The sequence below is a fragment of the Moschus berezovskii genome, chromosome 13 (assembly GCF_049115385.1).
Source record: "Moschus berezovskii isolate FMDL1 chromosome 13, NW_MosBer_1.0, whole genome shotgun sequence".
Classification (NCBI taxonomy): domain Eukaryota; kingdom Metazoa; phylum Chordata; class Mammalia; order Artiodactyla; family Moschidae; genus Moschus; species Moschus berezovskii.
In genome coordinates this window covers 60,931,743-60,950,456 of record NC_142472.1, presented here as the reverse complement: position 1 = coordinate 60,950,456, position 18,714 = coordinate 60,931,743, and the positions used below count along the sequence as shown (strand labels likewise).

General features: G+C 39.1%; 1 protein-coding gene across 2 annotated transcripts in view; it reads right to left on the bottom strand.

The window, feature by feature from the left end:
• Positions 1-18,714, bottom strand: part of NBEA (neurobeachin) — a 671,823-nt gene that overhangs the window by 136,479 nt on the left and 516,630 nt on the right. For both annotated transcript variants that reach the window (XM_088842722.1, XM_088842723.1), the window contains exons 42-43: positions 1,720-1,837; positions 1,302-1,404 (exon numbers count right to left, since the gene is read on the bottom strand). In XM_088842722.1, the coding sequence (XP_088698848.1) occupies positions 1,302-1,404; positions 1,720-1,837 (221 nt within the window). The remainder of the gene's footprint in view (positions 1-1,301; positions 1,405-1,719; positions 1,838-18,714) is intronic.

Sequence of the window (18,714 nt, the reverse complement as noted above, 5' to 3'; positions counted from 1 at the left end):
AAGTGGCAGGGAGTTCAGAGGTATATTTTTCCTTGACTTGTAGGGGATGATTTGGCTTCATGTTCAGTGTTCAGTGATTGTTTTAGGGGCAGGAAGGTGACTGCCAAAGGTGACTGTCCCATTCTGGCCAAAGGGACTCCTAAATATACTCCATTCTAAAACACAGAATTTCAAGAAGTCCTTTGTGTCCTTCTCGTACTTGAATGCAGTTGAATGAAGATGTGGTATTCGGAGCAGTAGTGGTTATTTTGTGAACATGAGGCCAAGAGTCCTGACATTACTGAACCTCTGAGCCAATACTGGCAACTCCTTTTTTTTATGTTTTAAATTTTCATTTATATATTTATTTATTTTTGGCTATACTGGGTCTTCCTTGTTGCTTTTCTCCAGTTGTGTGTGGGGACTACTCTCCAGATGTGGTCTGGGGGCTTCTCACTGTGGGGGCTTCTCTTGTTGCAGAGCACAGGCTCTAGGCACACAGACTTCAGTAGTTGCAGCGCACAGGCTCAGTAGTCGTTGTGCATGGGCTTAGTTGCTCCATGGCATGTAGGGTCTTCCTGGATCAGGGATCGAATTTGTCTTCTACACTGGCAGGTGGATTCTTTACCACTGAGCCACCAGGGGATCCCTTGGCAACTTTTTTAAAATTTCACCTCTTTCATAAAACAAACCCCATAACCAAAACCCTATTGGTTAAGCCACTTTTAGTCAGTTATTCAGTTACTCACAGCCAAAACCAACTAATTGATATTAGTGACACACAATTACTGACCATGTTTTCTACACAGAGTAGTATCTTTGACTAAGTAAGATTTCAAAATAATGCATTTAAAATACAAAGATGAAAGATTCAGGAAATGATTATAACCACACCATAATGAATGACTATTAATCTCAATAAACCCTAAGAGTTTTATTACTGTAATGAAGAAGTCTTTTTACACAGCACTTATAAAAAACTATATGTTATTACACAACAATTAATCACAAACATCATGAGGCTTTTGGTATGTCTTTCATAAGATCTTCAGCAAAAATGTCTTAACATGCTTACTATAAGATACAATCAACTTTCTTACTTTGTCATTTAAATAAAATTATGTTAAATAAAATTATGCCCTATTCTGCCATTCTTAAAATAGCTGTTTTCATAACCTCTTTCCCTACAAATGACCTGCAGAGGAAGACAATTCCTAGGTTTTCAAAATAATTACAATGGCATAACTCTATTCAGATTTTTGTTGTATTGAGACATAAATATGTTAGCAAACCATAGATAATATGTAATATGATATAATTACCTGGCTTGTGGCAAACCATAGCTGGTCCCTACTCCAACCCGAGGCAAGCTATAGACGACTTTTTTTACTGTTGCTTGATCAGGGAAATTAAACATAACTGAAGCTGTGGCAAGAAGAAAAAACATGATTTAGAAAACCACAGGAGAGCTAACCATCAATTTCAGAAATCAAGTGCCTTTCATGATTTATTTGTAAAGGTCATGAATCTTCATGAAAATTAGATTTCCTTGTAAATTTATCCTAGGATTAACATTTTCAAACAAATACATTGTTTTTTAATTTTTATTTTTGCATTAGCAACAGCATATCAAAGAAATAAATACAATGCAAAAAATCAAGTCAGTATCAGATCATGTTAATCATTAACATTCAAATATGAGCAGCACATTTTTTTTTCAAAATATTTACGGAGACTTACTTCGGTTTGCCATAAACACTTCCAAAGCAGTATTTTGTAGAAGATAACGTCTTGAAAATACAGCTCGTATCTCACTGAACATCCATTTTCCATGAAGTCCCTCAGTGTATGCAAGGACCTAAAATAAACAGTTTGAAGGGAATTGTCAGTCAGTGGAATATGTGTCTCAGACTCTGACAATACCTTAGACAGTGCTGTATAAAAGTCAGTAAATTAGGGGTTATCTTACTAAATTCATGATGTATCACAATACTGTCAATCATTTGATTCTGTATATTTACAAAATTTCTACCTTTCTAAATTTTTGTATCTGGCTCATGTAGAAATGAAGGAACAAAGGAACAGAAAAGTTGTAAGTTCAAGGTGTCCCTGTGACAAAACAGAAAATGTGTTATACCCTTGGTGGTCTTATATATGATTGGTTAGACCAGGTGGCTTGGATATATATGGTTGGTGCTTTTCCAATGTCATTTTTCCTCCTTCTTCCTTGCTTAATGAAAGGCCATTTAGTCCTCAAAGTGGTCAACCCCAAGCAAGGGTTCATGATTGATCTAAGCCTGAGGTCAATGAACATTTCTGGTAAAAGGTGAAATAGTAAACATTTTTAGGACTTGCAGGCCACCAGTCCTTCTCACAACTATTCAACTTTGCCATTCTGGTAGGAAAGCAGTCCCAGAGAATGTGTAAGTAGATAGGCATGACTCTGGTCCAATAAAACTTTATTTGCAACAGTGGCCTGAATTTGTTCCCGAGGCCAGAATTTATCTGACCTTTGATCTAAGATAGTGATGATAAAGTCATTCTTTGCTTTCTCCAAATTCCCTTGCAACTATAAGTAAGGAAATGTGACGCAGAACATTGGCTAATGAGAATGAAACCAGTCATTTGGGGATATTCCAGAAAAGCTGATAAAAGGAGTCATATGTAGCTGGCACGCTTCTATCTCCTCCTTACTTGAATGGCAATGTAATGGCAGAAGCTGTAGAAGCAATTGTGTAGCCATTAGAGGAAGGCCAAGGGAATCCCAGCAAGGTTGACCCTAACACTAAATTGCTGAAATATTCTCAGCAACTATCCATATGTGGACTTTTTGTTTCATGATACAGATAAACTCACATTTGATTATTCGGCTGCAGTCAAATCTGCAATAAACACATTTTTGGAGTTAACAGAGATAGAGAAGGACAGGAAAGTCTGGCATGCTGCAGTCCGTGGGGTCACAAAGAGTCAGATACAACTTAGTGACTGAATAACAACAATATGAGTATAATCTCAGAAACAAGAAGAGATCTTTCCATGAAAGCTATGATGGCACCTTTATACTAAAAGTGGTATGCCAGGAGGATGGGTGATTTTATGTATGTCTACATATATTATATATTAGACTTTATATATATTAGTGTGTGTATATACATACACACATTAATATTTTTATTTTTCTCTTTGAGAACCATGATTTAATGGATATTTGACCAAGTATTCTTTTCCATTAATCATATTATCAGTTTATCTTATTGAATACCTTTGGCAGGCAGGTGGCTCACACACATAGAAGTTGGTTTGACTCTTAAGTGCTTCATGTAAAACTGTCTTACCAACTATGCCAGTTATTCAATGATTGATTCTCAGCTCTGGAGTCACCCTTAATTGCTTATCATGTGAAAATGAATCTGTGCCCTTAATTTTTCCTTTGGTAGCCAGGAGCACGTTGAGGTCCATCAGGAAAGGACTCTGAAGAGACTATGCAAAAGCAAGGGGTTTTTCTTCCCCATTCTGTATGCTCACCTAGCAGGTCTCTGCAGAGCGTGGGCTTCTCCAGGGCCCGGCTCCTGCAGCGTGTGATGGCCTACAGCACCTGGTGACTAGAAGTTTTCTCCAGTACTTCAGTGCCCCAGGCACTTTTATAGCAACATGCTTTGATGAGAACCCTCTTATAAGGAGCTTCACCAATCCCTAGAGGGTGGTTTTCTGGAAAGTTCCAAAAGAGAGAGCACCAAGCTCCCCCAGCAGGGCACCAGAGTGACTTTGTACCATGAAGGGTGCTATAAGCCATGCCCTCCCTACCCTCAGGGGCCCTTGGTTGCGTTCAATGTCAGCTCAAAATACAGTGGTTGCTCCTCATGTATTCTGTTCCTGTGTTCTTTAGAGTAATTTTTATTTGTTAACTAACTTGTTTCTCCAAAATTCTACTGGAATTTATATTATAATTATTTCTATGTTATAGTGTTTATAAATTATAACACTTTCCCTGTTCAAATTGCTATGTGGCTTCTTTCTCTTGATTGGTTACAAACTGATATAGGAACTCAATCAGTTCTCCTCCGGGCTGGGACCACAAGAGTCCTCAGGGGCCCTCAGGGACCCTTGGGAGTAAGAAAAAGAAAACTGAGATAATTAGAGAAACTCAGTAAAGCCTGGAGGTAAAGAGTAAAAGGAGACAGAATAAAATTAAATTATTTTGCTAGCAAGTAATAAACAGCTTGGGCTTCCATGGAGGCTCAGTGGAAAAGAACGTGCCTACCAATGTAGCAGTCGTGGATTCGATCCCTGGGTTGGGAAGATACCCTGGAGAAGGAAAGGGCACCCACTCTAGTATTCTTGCCTGGAAAGTTCTGTGGACAGAGGAGACTGGCAGGCTACAGTCCACGGGGTCACAAAGAGTTGGATATGACTGAGCAACTAAATTAACATCAACAACCATAAACAGCTCAGGAGGCAAATTCCAAAAGATAGTTCCAAAGTTCCAAACTGTTTTGAACAAGGACAGCATCATCTGAATGAGTGGTATAGCCCCCATTCAGAGAAGCCAAGGAAAAGAAAATTTTCCTTTACAGTCATTGACGTTATAGTTAAGCTTTTGAAATCCTTAAAAGGGGCTGATGAAAGACAGTGCTCTGAGGCATTCATAATTTCCTGCCAGAAAACTCAAGAGAGCCAACAGTCCTTTTCTTTTTTTTAAGCATGCCACCTCCTACTTGCTCGTTTCCTTCCAGATTGATCATGGAATGAAACTCTACTAATTTAATTAAAACTTCTCTTTTAAGTATCCTTTCCTGTGAACTGCCTTTCCTGGCATCCAGCTTAAGAGTTATCATGTACTAACCTCCAGTATCTCTTCTATGACATCATTTTGTGTCAGCTCTGTGCATGGAACTTTTTTATTTATTTGTTTGCTTTAGGTCTGTCGCCTCCCCGTGATGTGAAAGTTCCATGACAACAAGGTCCTCAGTCATCTTATTTACTGCTCAATACACAGAGCCTAAAGCAATGCCTCGTACATATGTGCTCCATATACATTTGTTTACTGAATAAATCACCAAGAGAAATGGAAAGAGATAATACATATGAGGAGGGTTACAAAGAGATCTTACAAAGTATGTGCATCTTTCAGTACTTCTTTACTGAATTGGAAAGAGCTTTCCAGTTTCACCTTCAGACTTCTTATGTTTATTATCCTAATGCTGGAGCCCGCCAGAAGTCTCTCCTGACTTGAGATTTAATCAATATCTAAACAAAGCGATCTAAATAGAATAACTGTTTTATATTTTCTAGTAGTTTAATTTGCACTCTCAAGGAACTCTAGATTGGGTTATGTGCTGTGCTGTGCTCAGTCATTAAGTCATGTCCGACTCTTTGTAATCCTGTGGACTGTAGCCCACTGGGCTCATCGGTCCATGGGATTTCTCAGACAAGAATACTGGAGAGGACTGCCATTTCCTCCTCCAGAGGATCTTCCTGACCCAGGGATCGAATCTGCATCTCCTGCACTGGCAGGCAGATTCTTTATCATTGAGTCACTAGGGTAGACTGGGTTATACCATATCTTGAAAGGTCTGTCTCCATAAAAAAGGATTCCTTCATTCTAGAGGGGCTATGGAAGGTCTTTTAGGCTAAGGCATTTTAATTGATAGACTTAATGCCTCTCATTTAAGAAAATATATACTGAGGTGTGTCACAGAATATCATTTGACACCCCTGTTAAACATTGGTTTCATTTCTGTTAGCAATTAGACATTTTTTTTTTTGGTAGTGAAATTACTGCAGATAGGATGGAAAATAAAATATTTAAAGAAATGACAAACTGTTGAGATAAACCACTAGCATTCAAATAACTTCACTGATCGCCATGATTGCCTGGGACTATACCCCGAGTCCCCTTTCCTCTTCTCTTCCCAGATGCCAAGAGAAAGCCCTGAAACAGAGCATGAGGGTAACTAGAGAGAGTTTACTGACACACACTCAGGGGGCTCATGGAGGCCAAAGTAGAACGCTGTGACACTGGAGGCAGAGAGACTAGTACGGATGCTACTTTGGGCATGTGATGAGTTTAATCAATTTGTATATGCTTCAAAAGGGCAAAAGAATATCATTTATTGTTAATTAAATACTGAGCTTATGGTATGTTTCTATAAAATTCTGGGCATCAGGCCTAGGTTTGAAATATGACTTGATGCTATAAAATTGCCTGTATTTTATTTATATCTCCACTAGTTACATAGTGTTCTGTAAATTTCAGGCTCTTCTATAATAACGCTTTCATTTAGTCCAAGATATTTTTCTAAACCATAAAAGTACTTTCATCTAGACTTGAGGTTTGTGATTTTGCTTTCTTTCTTAAGTCAACCTTTCCATATTATCTGATTTGTGCTTCCCAGGCTGTCCAAATTACTTAATATACTATGAAACCAATCAACAAATGCTGAACTAGTCTACTCAGTTTCATTTTCTGAAAAGCTGAATAAAGAATTTTTATACATCATATGGACAGAGGAGCCTGGTGGGTGAGTCCTCGGGGTCACAAACAGTTGGACATGACTTAGCACCACACACATAGGTCATAAACAGGAAAATTAAAGCATCTTGATCACAGATTTTATGAAAGTTTTGTGATTTTCTTATGTGACCACTGACCTGCTTTGAACTAAGGGCTTAATATCCAAAAACAGTGAAGGGAGAGAGAGATCACACTGCCTTTATACCCTGAGATCTGCCCCACTCACAAACTGAAGCACACAGGACGCAATCTAAAACAAATGTAATAGAGAGCCCTTGTAAACCACTTCACCCAAATGTGTGCTTAACACATATTATTTGATGACTGTGTTGAAGAAAAATAGGGTTGCTGTGCACTCATGTGTATCAGACACGCATATTTGTCAGAAACATGGGTATGGCTGTCAAATCAGTTTCATCTTTTTTCCTTTAAAGACAGTTAATATTGTGTGACCTAAAAAGTACTTGTTTCGTGATAGCTTTGGTGATCTCAAATCGTCTGAGTGCATATATCAGAACAAGTATTTGGATATGAAAAAACTCAATTTTGCTTCAAGCTGTATTTTCTGTTAAGAATTGATGAGAATGATGTAAAGGGCTGGCGAGACATGCCCTGTTCAGTGTTCATCAGGTCATCATATCCAACAGACACTTGCAGCTTGAACAGTTTAATTAAAGGGCTGTTAGTGCAATGGAAAACTGTAATCCCCATTACTTTTATAATTCTGTACAAATTATCAATGATTCTGCATGTAACAAATATATTCAGGATGGAATAGTACAAGAGTAGTTTTAGGTTTGCATTCATACATGGTCTTTACCCTTTTGCCAGATGAATAAAGAGGATTCTAAGGCCCAGAAGAAAACCAGAACCACAAAGCAGAAGAAGCTCAGGTTCTAAATTGACCATGTGGAAGATCATCTCTGACTGGCAGTCGAGGTCATGGAACATGAGATGAGGGCGTAGGAAGCAGCAAAAACGGCCAAATATTTGGAACTGCCTTCTTCCAGTTCTCACTGCATGTTGTCATGATACCAGTTCTTCACCAAAGGCATAGAGAGAATAAGATGTAAGAAGTAACTAATTAGAAGTGTATGGAAAAAAGGAAATAGCAACACAATGGACTATCCTCTTCTAATTGGGCAAAGAATGATTTTCTAAGAGGTCAGTTACATACGTATGCACAAGTTAAAAGTAAGTTTTCAGATCCTTAACTTCTTAAAATCTATCTGCCTGAGGATGAATATGTGAGATAAATACACATTGTCTTTCCCATCTCTCTTTTCCCATTGCCGTTCTCCAATTACAAAATGGGAGGGGTCTCTTTATGATGTATCATCTGGGGTACAAAATCTGTTGAGGGGGTAGGAGCCTCAAATAAGGGACAATTCATTAGAAAGTATATGCTCTCAATGACTGGATTTGAAAAAATATTTTAAAAGTTAAATGGTTTCCTAATTCCTTACTTTCAAAGAGCTGGAGTTGGATCTAATTGGGTTGATAGTTGAAAGATAATTAAAGATAATTTTTGATGATAGAGCCACCAGGTGATTTTTAGCATACAAGTTAGAAGTGGCACAAAAAGCTATATAAATGTTGCTGGAATAAAATGTCAATATCCTTCTATTTACTTACAATTTAAAATTGTGAACAGGATTTTTCAACAGAACTACAAAAAAGAAAGTTGAAAACTGTAAGAGTTATCATTCACACTGGTCAGAATGCCTACCATCAGAAAGTCTATAAATAATACATGGTACAGAGGGTACAGAGAAAAAGGAATCTTTCTACACTGTTGGTGGTAATATAAATTGCTATAGCCATTATGGAAAGCAGCTCAGTTCAGTCGCTCAGTCGTGTCCGACTCTCCGCGACCCCATGAATCACAGCACGCCAGGCCTCCCTGTCCATCACCAACTCCCGGAGTTCACTCAAACTCATGTCCACAGAGTCGGTGATGCCATCCAGCCATCTCATTCTCCGTCGTCCCCTTCTCCTCCCGCCCCCAACCTTTCCCAGCATCAGAGTCTTTTCCAGTGAGTGAACTCGTTGCATGAGGTGGCCAAAGTATTGCAGTTTCAGCTTTAGCATCAGTCCTTCCAATGAACACCCAGGATCGATCTCCCTTAGAATGGACTGGTGGTGTAAAAGCTACAAACAGTTACCATATGATCTAGCAATTCTACTCCTGGGCATATATCTGGAGAAAACTATAACTCAAAAAGATACATGCATCCCAGTATCTCTATCAGTTCAGTTCAGTCGCTCAGTCGTGTCCGACTCTCCGCAACCCCATGAATCACAGCACGCCAGGCCTCCCTGTCCATCACCAACTCCCGGAGTACACTCAAACTCATGTCCACAGAGTCGGTGATGCCATCCAGCCATCTCATTCTCCGTCGTCCCCTTCTCCTCCCGCCCCCAACCTTTCCCAGCATCAGTTTCCAGTGAGTCAACTCGTCGCATGAGGTGGCCAAAGTATTGCAGCTTCAGCTTTAGCATCAGTCCCTCCAATGAACATCCAGGATTGATCTCCTCTAGAATGGACTGGTTGGATCTCCTTGCAGTATAAGGGACCCTCAAGAGTCTTCTCCAACACCACAGTTCAAAAGCATCGATTCTTCGGCGCTCAGCCTTCTTCACAGTCCAACTCTCACATCCATACATGACCACGGGAAAAACCATTGCCTTGACTAGACGGACCTTGGTTGGCAAAGTAATGTCTCTGCTTTTTAATATACTATCAAGGTTGGTCATAACTTTCCTTCCAAGGAGCAAGCGTCTTTTAATTTCATGGCTGCAATCAGCATCTGCAGTGATTTTGGAGCCCAAAAAAACAAAGTCTGACACTGTCTCCACTGTTTTTCCATCTATTTCCCATGAAGTGATGGGACCAGATGCCATGATCTTTGTTTTCTGAATGTTGAGCTTCAAGCCAACCTTTTCACTCTCCTCTTTCACTTTCATCAAGAGGCTTTTGAGTTCCTCTTCACTTTCTGCCATAAGGGTAGTGTCATCTGCATATCTGAGGTTATTGATATTTCTCCCAGAAATCTTGATTCCAGCTTGTGCTTCTTCCAGCCCAGCGTTCCTCATGATGTACTCTGCATATAAGTTAAATAAGCAAGGTGACAATATACAACCTTGACGTACACCTTTTCCTATTTGGAACCAGTCTGTTGTTCCATGTCCAGTTCTAACTGTTGCTTCCTGACCTGCATACAGGTTTCTCAAGAGGCAGATCAGGTGGTCTGGGATTCCCATCTCTTTCAGAATGTTCCACAGTTTATTGTGATCCACACAGTCAAAGGCTTTGGCATAGTCAATGAAGCAGAAATAGATGTTTTTCTGAAACTCTCTTGCTTTCTCCATGATCCAGCGGATGTTGGCAATTTGATCTCTGGTGCCTCTGCCTTTTCTAAAACCTGCTTGAACATCTGGGAGTTCACGGTTTACATACTGCTGAAGCCTGGCTTGGAGAATTTTGAGCATGACTTTACTAGCGTGTGAGATGAGTGCAATTGTCCGGTAGTTTGAGCATTCTTTGGCATTGCTTTTCTTTGGGATTGGAATGAAGACTGACCTCTTCCAGTCCTGTGGCCACTGCTGAGTTTTCCAAATCTGCTGGCATATTGAGTGCAGCACTTTCACAGCATCATCTTTCAAGACTTGAAATAGCTCAACTGGAATTCCATCACCTCCACTAGCTTTGTTCGTAGTGATGCTTTCTAAGGCCCACTTGACTTCACATTCCAAGATGTCTGGCTCTAGGTCAGTGATCACATTATCGTGACTATCTTGGTCGTGAAGATCTTTTTTGTACAGTTCTTCTGTGTATTCCTGCCACCTCTTCTTAATATCCTCTGCTTCTGTTAGGTCCATACCATTTCTGTCCTTTATCGAGCCCATCTTTGCATGAAATGTTCCCTTGGAATCTCTAATTTTCTTGAAGAGGTCTCTTGTTTTTCCTATTCTGTTGTTTTCCTCTATTTCTTTGCATTGATCACTGAGAAAATCTTTCTTATCTCTCCTTGCTATTCTTTGGAACTCTGCATTCAGATGCTTATATCTTTCCTTTTCTCCTTTGCTTTTCGCCTCTCTTCTTTTCACAGCTATTTGTAAGGCCTCCTCAGACAGCCATTTCGCTCTTTTGCATTTCTTTTCCATGGGGATGGTCTTGGTCCCTGTCTCCTGTACAATGTCACGAACCTCCGTCCAGAGTTCATCAGGCACTCTATCAATCAGATCTAGTCCCTTAAATCTATTTCTCACTTCCACTGTATAATCATAAGGGATTTGATTGAGGTCATATCTGAATGGTCTAGTATCTCTATAGCACCATTTATAATAGCCAAGACATGGAAGCAACCTAAATGTCCATCAACAGATGACTAGATAAAGAAGATGTGGCATAAATACACAATGAAATATTACTCAGCCACAAAAAAGAATGAAATCATGCCATTTATAGCAACAAGAGATTATCATACTAAGTGAAGTAAACCAGAGAAAAACAAATATCAGATGATATAGTATGTGGAATCTAATAAAAAAATGATAAAAATGAACTCATTTTCAAACAGAAGTAGACTCAGACATAGAAAACAAACATGATTACCAAAGGGGAAAGGGCGGGAAGGGATAAATTAGGAGTTTAGGATGAACATTTGTACACTGCTATATATAAAATAGATAACCAACAAGGACCTACTATATAGCACAGGGAACTATACTCAGTATCTTGTAATAACCTATAATGGAAAAGAGTCTGAAAAACAATATACATCTGAATCAGGCTGCTGTATATCTGAAACTACCACAATATTATAAATCAACTATATTTCAATTTTTAAAAAGTTAGGAGTAGCTTTAATATTGATCCCTGTATTGTTCTGGCAATAAATAATATTCTTATGTAGATATACTAACCATCTCATTGAGATGAATTTCCCATAGCATTTTAACTTTTTATGTTTTGTAATTATATTTCAAAGCTCACAATATATTTATACTGTATGGTTATAAGCTGATAATATTTCTAAAAACAATTTGTTTCAGAATAAAAATGTTAAACACTTAAAATTTTATGGTCTTAGGAATTTAAACTATTAAAACTTTAATTCATTAGTGTATATGCTTTCTGTAGATTAGTAGAATATAATGATAAATATACGACTTTCAAGCACAAAATAGTTTTAAAACAGCTAAGTTTGGAGGAGGGATCAAATGGAAATATTTGTTGAGTAAGACAGAGAAATTACATAAAATGTCCACTTGAAAAAAGATTATTTGTACACTTTAAAATGGATGTTGATGATAGCCAAATCATTATTCCTTTGGATATATTTGATTCTATTGGGCATATCTGAAAAGTGATTTTTTTTAAGAATTTTATTTTAAAATATCAATATGTAGAACATGCTGGATACCACATCTTTAAAAAAGGTTAAACTTATGAAAAGTATTAAATGTTAACATGTGTAATATGTAAATTGTTTTATACATGTGTAATAAAAGTGATATAAAAGTCTTTTACAGGGTGGGTTAAAAAAATGTTAGAGAACAATTACAATGGACCCGCACTATACAATAAAGAAAACCTCAAATTTCTCATGGAAAAGTCTCACTAAACCCTTTTATCCAATTAATAATGAATAAAGTCATCAAAATAAAACTTTCAGGGGTAGGCATTGTAATCAGTAAAATCTAATACAGATCAAAAAATGATCACTGAGTCAAATCTTTTCATTAAAATTTAGATGGAAAATAATTAGTCCCAATGAAAATAAATAATTCATGTAATATAAAATTGAAAATGGAAAAAGCTGAAAATGGTTTAACTGTGAAGTGAATGAAAATGATCAAGAAATTAGACTAGCAAAAAGACAGCTTCCAGGAAATACATTTTCAATGAAAAATTTATAATATATACTATACTATTATACTTCTGAGGTTAAATATTCATAAATAGTCATTATCACTATATGAATTAAAATTACAGGGTCAAAATATTGTATAACTGAGAAAAATTTAGGCAGCTCATCTATACAGAGTTTTTCCTTTAGTTTTATTTCATTTGGCTGTCCAGTGCGATGTGCGGGATCCTAGTTTCCCAACCAGGGATGGAACCCGTTCCCCCTGCAGTGGAAGTGCAGTCCCGACCACTGGACCGCTGGAAGGCAGGGAAATCTCTAGAGGGCTTTTTATTTAGCATTTTGCTCTAATTTATCACTTTATGTACCTGTCTCTCCTACATTTAAAGCCTTCCTAGGGTCCACCTCTCTTACAAGCTGTGAGACCTCAGGCAAGTTAGTTCATTTTTAATTCTTCAGCTTCCATATCATAAGATGGAGGAAAAGACAGCATCTAAACTCATAGGGTAGTTGAATGAGTTCTGAATGAGTTCTTTTTAAAAAATGCTCAGTACAGCTCCCGGCACCCGGGAAGTGCTTAGCAAATGTTAGCCTTCTACCCTAACGCCCACTTTCTCATTGCATGTGTACAGACACACACATACACATGCACTGAGCACATCTCTGGTTTTAACCTTCAATAATGACACTGCCAGTGAGAGAGCAGAAAACTTGGACCACAGCATATAACCTTTAAAACTAACAGCCACAACTATTGTTTCCTTAGTGGCAGTTTGCATTCTAGAAGTTTTCCAAAATCACAACTATTTGGGACCTCAGCTATCACATTCACTGTTAGCAGTGATAACTCTAGGAAGCCAAAGTGAAAGTTGCTCAGTAGTGCCTGACTCTTTGCGACCCCATGGACTGTCCATGGAATTCTCCAGGCCAGAATACTGGAGTGGCCTTTTCCTTCTCCAGGGGATCTTCCCAACCCAGGGATCGAACCCAGGTCTTCCACATTGCAGGGGGATTCTTTACCAGCTCAGCCACAAGGGAAACCCAAGAACACTGGAGTGGGTAGCCTATCCCTTCTCCAGGGGATATTTCCGACCCAGGAATCAAACCGGGGTCTCCCACATTGCAGGCAGATTCTTTACCAACAGAGCTATAGTGTCTTCTCTAATTAGGCCAGCTCTTGCTCTTTTCATGATTTATCAATTGATTTTTTAGTGACTCATATTTAACAAATATTTATTGATTGACCATCACCAGCTGATAGTGAATGAGAGGCAGAGTCCCTGTTCAAAGAGGTCATAGGCTCATGGGGACTCTCCAATAAGAGGGAAGGTGTGAGCGGAAGCAGGGGAGGAAGAGGGTCTCAAGCAGAAGGAACATGTAAATACAGTGCCTTGGGGAATGGGTTCAGGCAGTCTGAAATACATATTGTCAAGAGGAGAGAGGTGAAAAATAATGTAAGAATGATGAAAGGTGCGTAGGGAACCAGGATGTGGGGGGGCTAGATCAAGTAACTCACGTTAAAGAGTTTGGACTTCTGATCTGAGAGCAATGATAAGCCCCCTTTGTTAAACAAAGAGGTGACATGATTAAATTCTAACTTTAGAAATCACTGCTGTGACTACAGTTTAGAGGCTGTTCTGACTGGTGAAGGACAATGGTATTCTAATAAACTATGCAAACATTATTTTATATTCATTAGTAGAAAGCCACGAACTCTTTCCAAAAGGTAGGATTTGTACCACTCCAATAATCTCCCTCACACTATGGGAAGTGCTTTTATTTTTTTAAATTTTTTATTGGAGGCTAATTATTTTACAATGTTATATTGGTTGGTTTTGCCATATATTGATATGAATCCACCCTGGGTGTACATGAGTTCCCCTTCCTGAACCCCCCTCCCACCTCCCTCCTCCCCTTATCCTCCCTCTGGGTCATCCCTGTGCACCAGCCCCGAGCATCCTGTATCAGGCGTGGAACCTGGACTGGTGATTCGTTTCACATATGATAATATACATGTTTCAATGCCACTCTCCCAAATCATCCCACCCTCGCCCTCTCCCACAGAGTCCCAAAGACTGTTCTATACACCTGTGTGTCTCTTTGCTGTCTCATATACAGGGTTATAATTTCCATCTTTCTAAATTCCATATATATGCGTTAGTATACTGTATTGGTGTTTTTCTTTCTGGCTTACTTCACTCCGTATAATAGGCTCCAGTTTCATCCACCTCATTAGAACTGATTCAAATGCGTTCTTTTTAATGGCTGAGTAATACTCCATTGTGTATATGTACCAAAGCTTTCTTATCCATTCGTCTGCAGATGGACATCTAGGTTGCTTCCATGTCCTCACTATTATAAACAGTGCTGTGATGAACACTGGAGTACATGTGTCTCTTTCAATTCTGGTTTCCTCTGTGTGTATGCCCAGGAGTGCAATTGCTGGATTATATGGCAGTTCTATTTCCAGTTTTTTAAGGAATCTCCACACTGTTCTCCATAGTGGCTGTACTAGTTTGCATTCCCACCAACAGTGTAAGAGGGTTCCCTTCTCTCCACACCTTCTCAAAAAATAGGCCAAAGAACTAAACAGACATTTCTCCAAAGAAGACATACAGATGGCTAACAAACACATGAAAAAATGCTCAACATCCCTCATAACCAGAGAAATGCAAATCAAAACCACAATGAGATACCATTTCACACCAGTCGGAAGTGCTTTTAAAATGATCTGTTCTATAACATACATCCCTGCAACTGCAGAGTTCATGAGTAGAGACTAGGTTGTATTCCTTATAGAATCAGTACATGAAAGGAACTCAGTCAATTCTGTTGAATAAAATATTGCAAAATTTAATTTACAAACAAACTTTGATTTGCAGTTGGAGTCCTCTGTGCCTCCTTCATCTTCAAAGGCATGCAACTCTCAAAATCAGGGTAAAACTCTCAAAATTTAAAAAAAAATTATTTTGGCAAGGTTGCTTCATTTTTGTCCTACTCATGAATGTCCCTATATGTAAGTATTATATATTTGGCTGTGTTTTATTTTCTCAAATTTGGCAAACTCTGAAATTTTGTATTTGTCCCTCTGCTGTAATTTTACAAAGGGGAGGGCCAGCAGATGGAGAACTCTTCAGTATTAGAAGGAAACTATTTTCTAGTTTCTAGTACTTACTTTCATTTCTACACTGAGCATATTAACTTCCCTGGTGTGACTCTGCATAGTGACAATTTTTAAAGTGTTCATGCTTATATAGCTCCAAATAATTCTATCAGGTTATTTGGATTTCTGGGTTAGTGGGTTTAATTTGAATCAAACTGTTAACGGGGTATGATTTTGTAGATACTATAAACTGTCAACATAAACTGTTTTTCTCTTTTTGGAAATATTTATTAAAGTTTTTATATACAGTCAGAAATGATACAAGATTAGATGGGAGAGCTGCAGTAATTATTGTTGTAGACGTAATTATTTGCAATGAGCAGACATAAAGGAGAAACTGCTTTTGACTAAAGATCTAATCAGGATATAGAGAGAAATATTTGAAAACATTTTAACATTTTTTATTTTCCACCTTTTATTTTACCAATTTAAAATAAAAATTTGATTATACATTTCTCATTTAGTGAGAAATGCATAGTGAAAAGAGGTTTTTTTTTTAGGTTTAAAGGTAAAACCATTCTTTTTTCTCTAGTTGATGTTTATGTTATCCTGAAAACAAAACAAAACTGCATGCAATACAGACACTCGTGCACTTTTCAGTTCATACCATGAGAGCTTCAAACACTGGAAAAGAAATCTGGATCCCAGCACATCATGAAAATCCTAAGAGTTTAAAAAGCATATGTGAGTATGGGAAAAAAAAAAAGTGTATGTGTGTATGGTACATAAGCAGGTGTTTAAGAAGTGGTAACTGTTTGTACTAATAGGGGTATAAAACCCCATATTAAGCTACAAGGGGCATTACACTGAGCTCTTACATTCTAACCACCTTGATCACTTTCCGCTCCCAAATGTGCCATCTTTGGTCATGCTTCTGCACCCTTAAACGTGGTGTTTCTTCTGCCTGGCAGATCCCTCCCTAGTCTGCTCTTCTGATGAACTCCTATTGATACCTAAGCTCAAAGAGCCTGCTGTTCCCTCTGAGAGCCCTCTCCCCAACTCTGACACTCACGAAACCATCATTCTCATGGTTGGTTTACTCGCTGGTGTCTCTTGCCAACCTGTGAGCCCACTGATGGCTGGAATTCTCAATGCATCTCTGTGTTTTTCACATGTAGCACAAGGCTCAGCATGGAGCACTCACTCAATAGTAGTGATTAATTATGAATGCCTTTATTGACCTATATTTAGTAATAACTCATACACAAAAAAGTTATTAATTTATTTGGCCTATATTAATTAAAAGCTATCACATTAAGATAGTCCAGAGCTGATTCCCAATGTATTATGTACCAGACAGAGCATGAAAGGTATCCCTTCCTGATAAGTTAATTTTCACCATGTTGATTACCTGACCCTACCACTATGGCCTTTGTGGACTGAACCAGGATTGTCACCTAATATTAGATACCGTGACTTCCCTGGTGGTCCTGTGGCTAAAACTCTGAGCTCCCAATGCAGGGGGCCTGGGTTTGATCGCTGGTCAGGGAACTAGATACTTCATGCTGCAACTAAAGAACCTGCATCCTGCAACCAAGATCAAAGATGCTGTGTGTGGTGACTAAGACCCAGTGTGCATGCATGCTAAGTAGTTTCAGTCACCTCCGACTCTTTGTGACCCCATGGACTGTAGCCAGACAGGCTCCTCTGTCCATGGGAGTCTCCAGGCCAGAATACTAGAGTGGGTTTCCATGCCCTCCTCCAGGGGATCTTCCCAGCCCAGGGATTGAATCCATGTCTCTTACATCTGCTGCATTGGCAGGTGGGTTCTTTACCATTTGCACCACCTGGGAAGACCCAGCACAGCCAAATAAATAATTATTAAAAAGAATAAGTAGTTATCTAACTAGAATAGCCATAAATAGTGGCAGTGAGAACCCTGTCCATCATAGCCATGCAATTATGAATGCTGGCTGGCTGACCCCATCAGATAATCTTTTTTAATGATTTCAATGTGAGATATTCAGAGATAACTCTAGCAGGAGGGTAGGAAGAAGCCAAAAGATGGAGAAGGCAGTCATCAGAAATCATAAGGCGGCAGGAATTCTGAAGAAGCAGAAGCCAAGACATAAAGAGATGAGCCCAGTGGTGGATGCAACCATCTCCTGCTCCAAACACATCAGGGACCACTTTGTTCTTCTGGCTCCAGTCCCACTGATTTTTTCCCAGTCCTGGGTCCATACCATGTTGTTTCCCATCACAGGGCCAACACACATCTTCTTCCCTCTCTGGAAATAGCTCCCCTCCCGTATCTGCCTACTTCAGTCCTACTCATCCTTGAGCTCTCTTGACTTCTTATTTTCTCAACTGACCTCTCCTGCTGGGTAAAATCACCCTATCACCACATGTGAGAGACATTCTCTTCAAAGTGTCATTTTGCAAATCTATTATGTATTTTATTAATATAATTGCCTGCCCCCCTCCACCTTAATCATTCGCTTCTCTTACTACTATATCTCCTATTGCTTAGCACAGTGCCTGGCACACTGTAGAAACTCAATAAGTACTCTGCTTAATGATTAAATTTTAGGTGTATTTAAAGTCAGGCAGTCTGTAGTAGCAAAAATATAAACAGTTGGCACCATAATGTTAATGGATGGCTGGGATTGAAGGGACATTTAAAAGACCCGGGCCCTGGAACTCCGATGGAATTTCAGTTTTGCACAAGGCTTGATAAGACATTCCCATTTGTACTTTACTACGGGACTTCCCTGGTGGCTCAGATGGTAAAGAATCTGCCTACAATGCAGGAGACCAGGGTTTGATTCCTGGGTCAGAAAGATCCCCTGGAGAAGGAAAAGGCAACCTACTCTAGTATTCTTGCCTGGAGAATCCCATGGACAGAGGAAACTGGCAGGCTATAGTCCATACAGTCCATGGGGTCCCAAAGAACAGAACCCTGATGGCATTCTGTTATTGGCCTCTGCCATGCACTTTTGAGCCTGGGTATACTGACCCCGTGGCCAGTCCCAGAGTCTTCAGGTTGAAAGAGTGTCCCCATTCATAAGAGGGAATCAATGAAAGAGATGCTCCCTCTTTCCTCTGGACATTCTTGTATTTATGCTGATTGGGGGAATGTTGAAGCCATACTGCTGCTGGTGTGAGAATAAGGACAAACAAGGATGACAGAGTGGAGATGGGGAATGGACCTGTGTTCCTGAAAACATGCAGAAGCAGCTGAATCA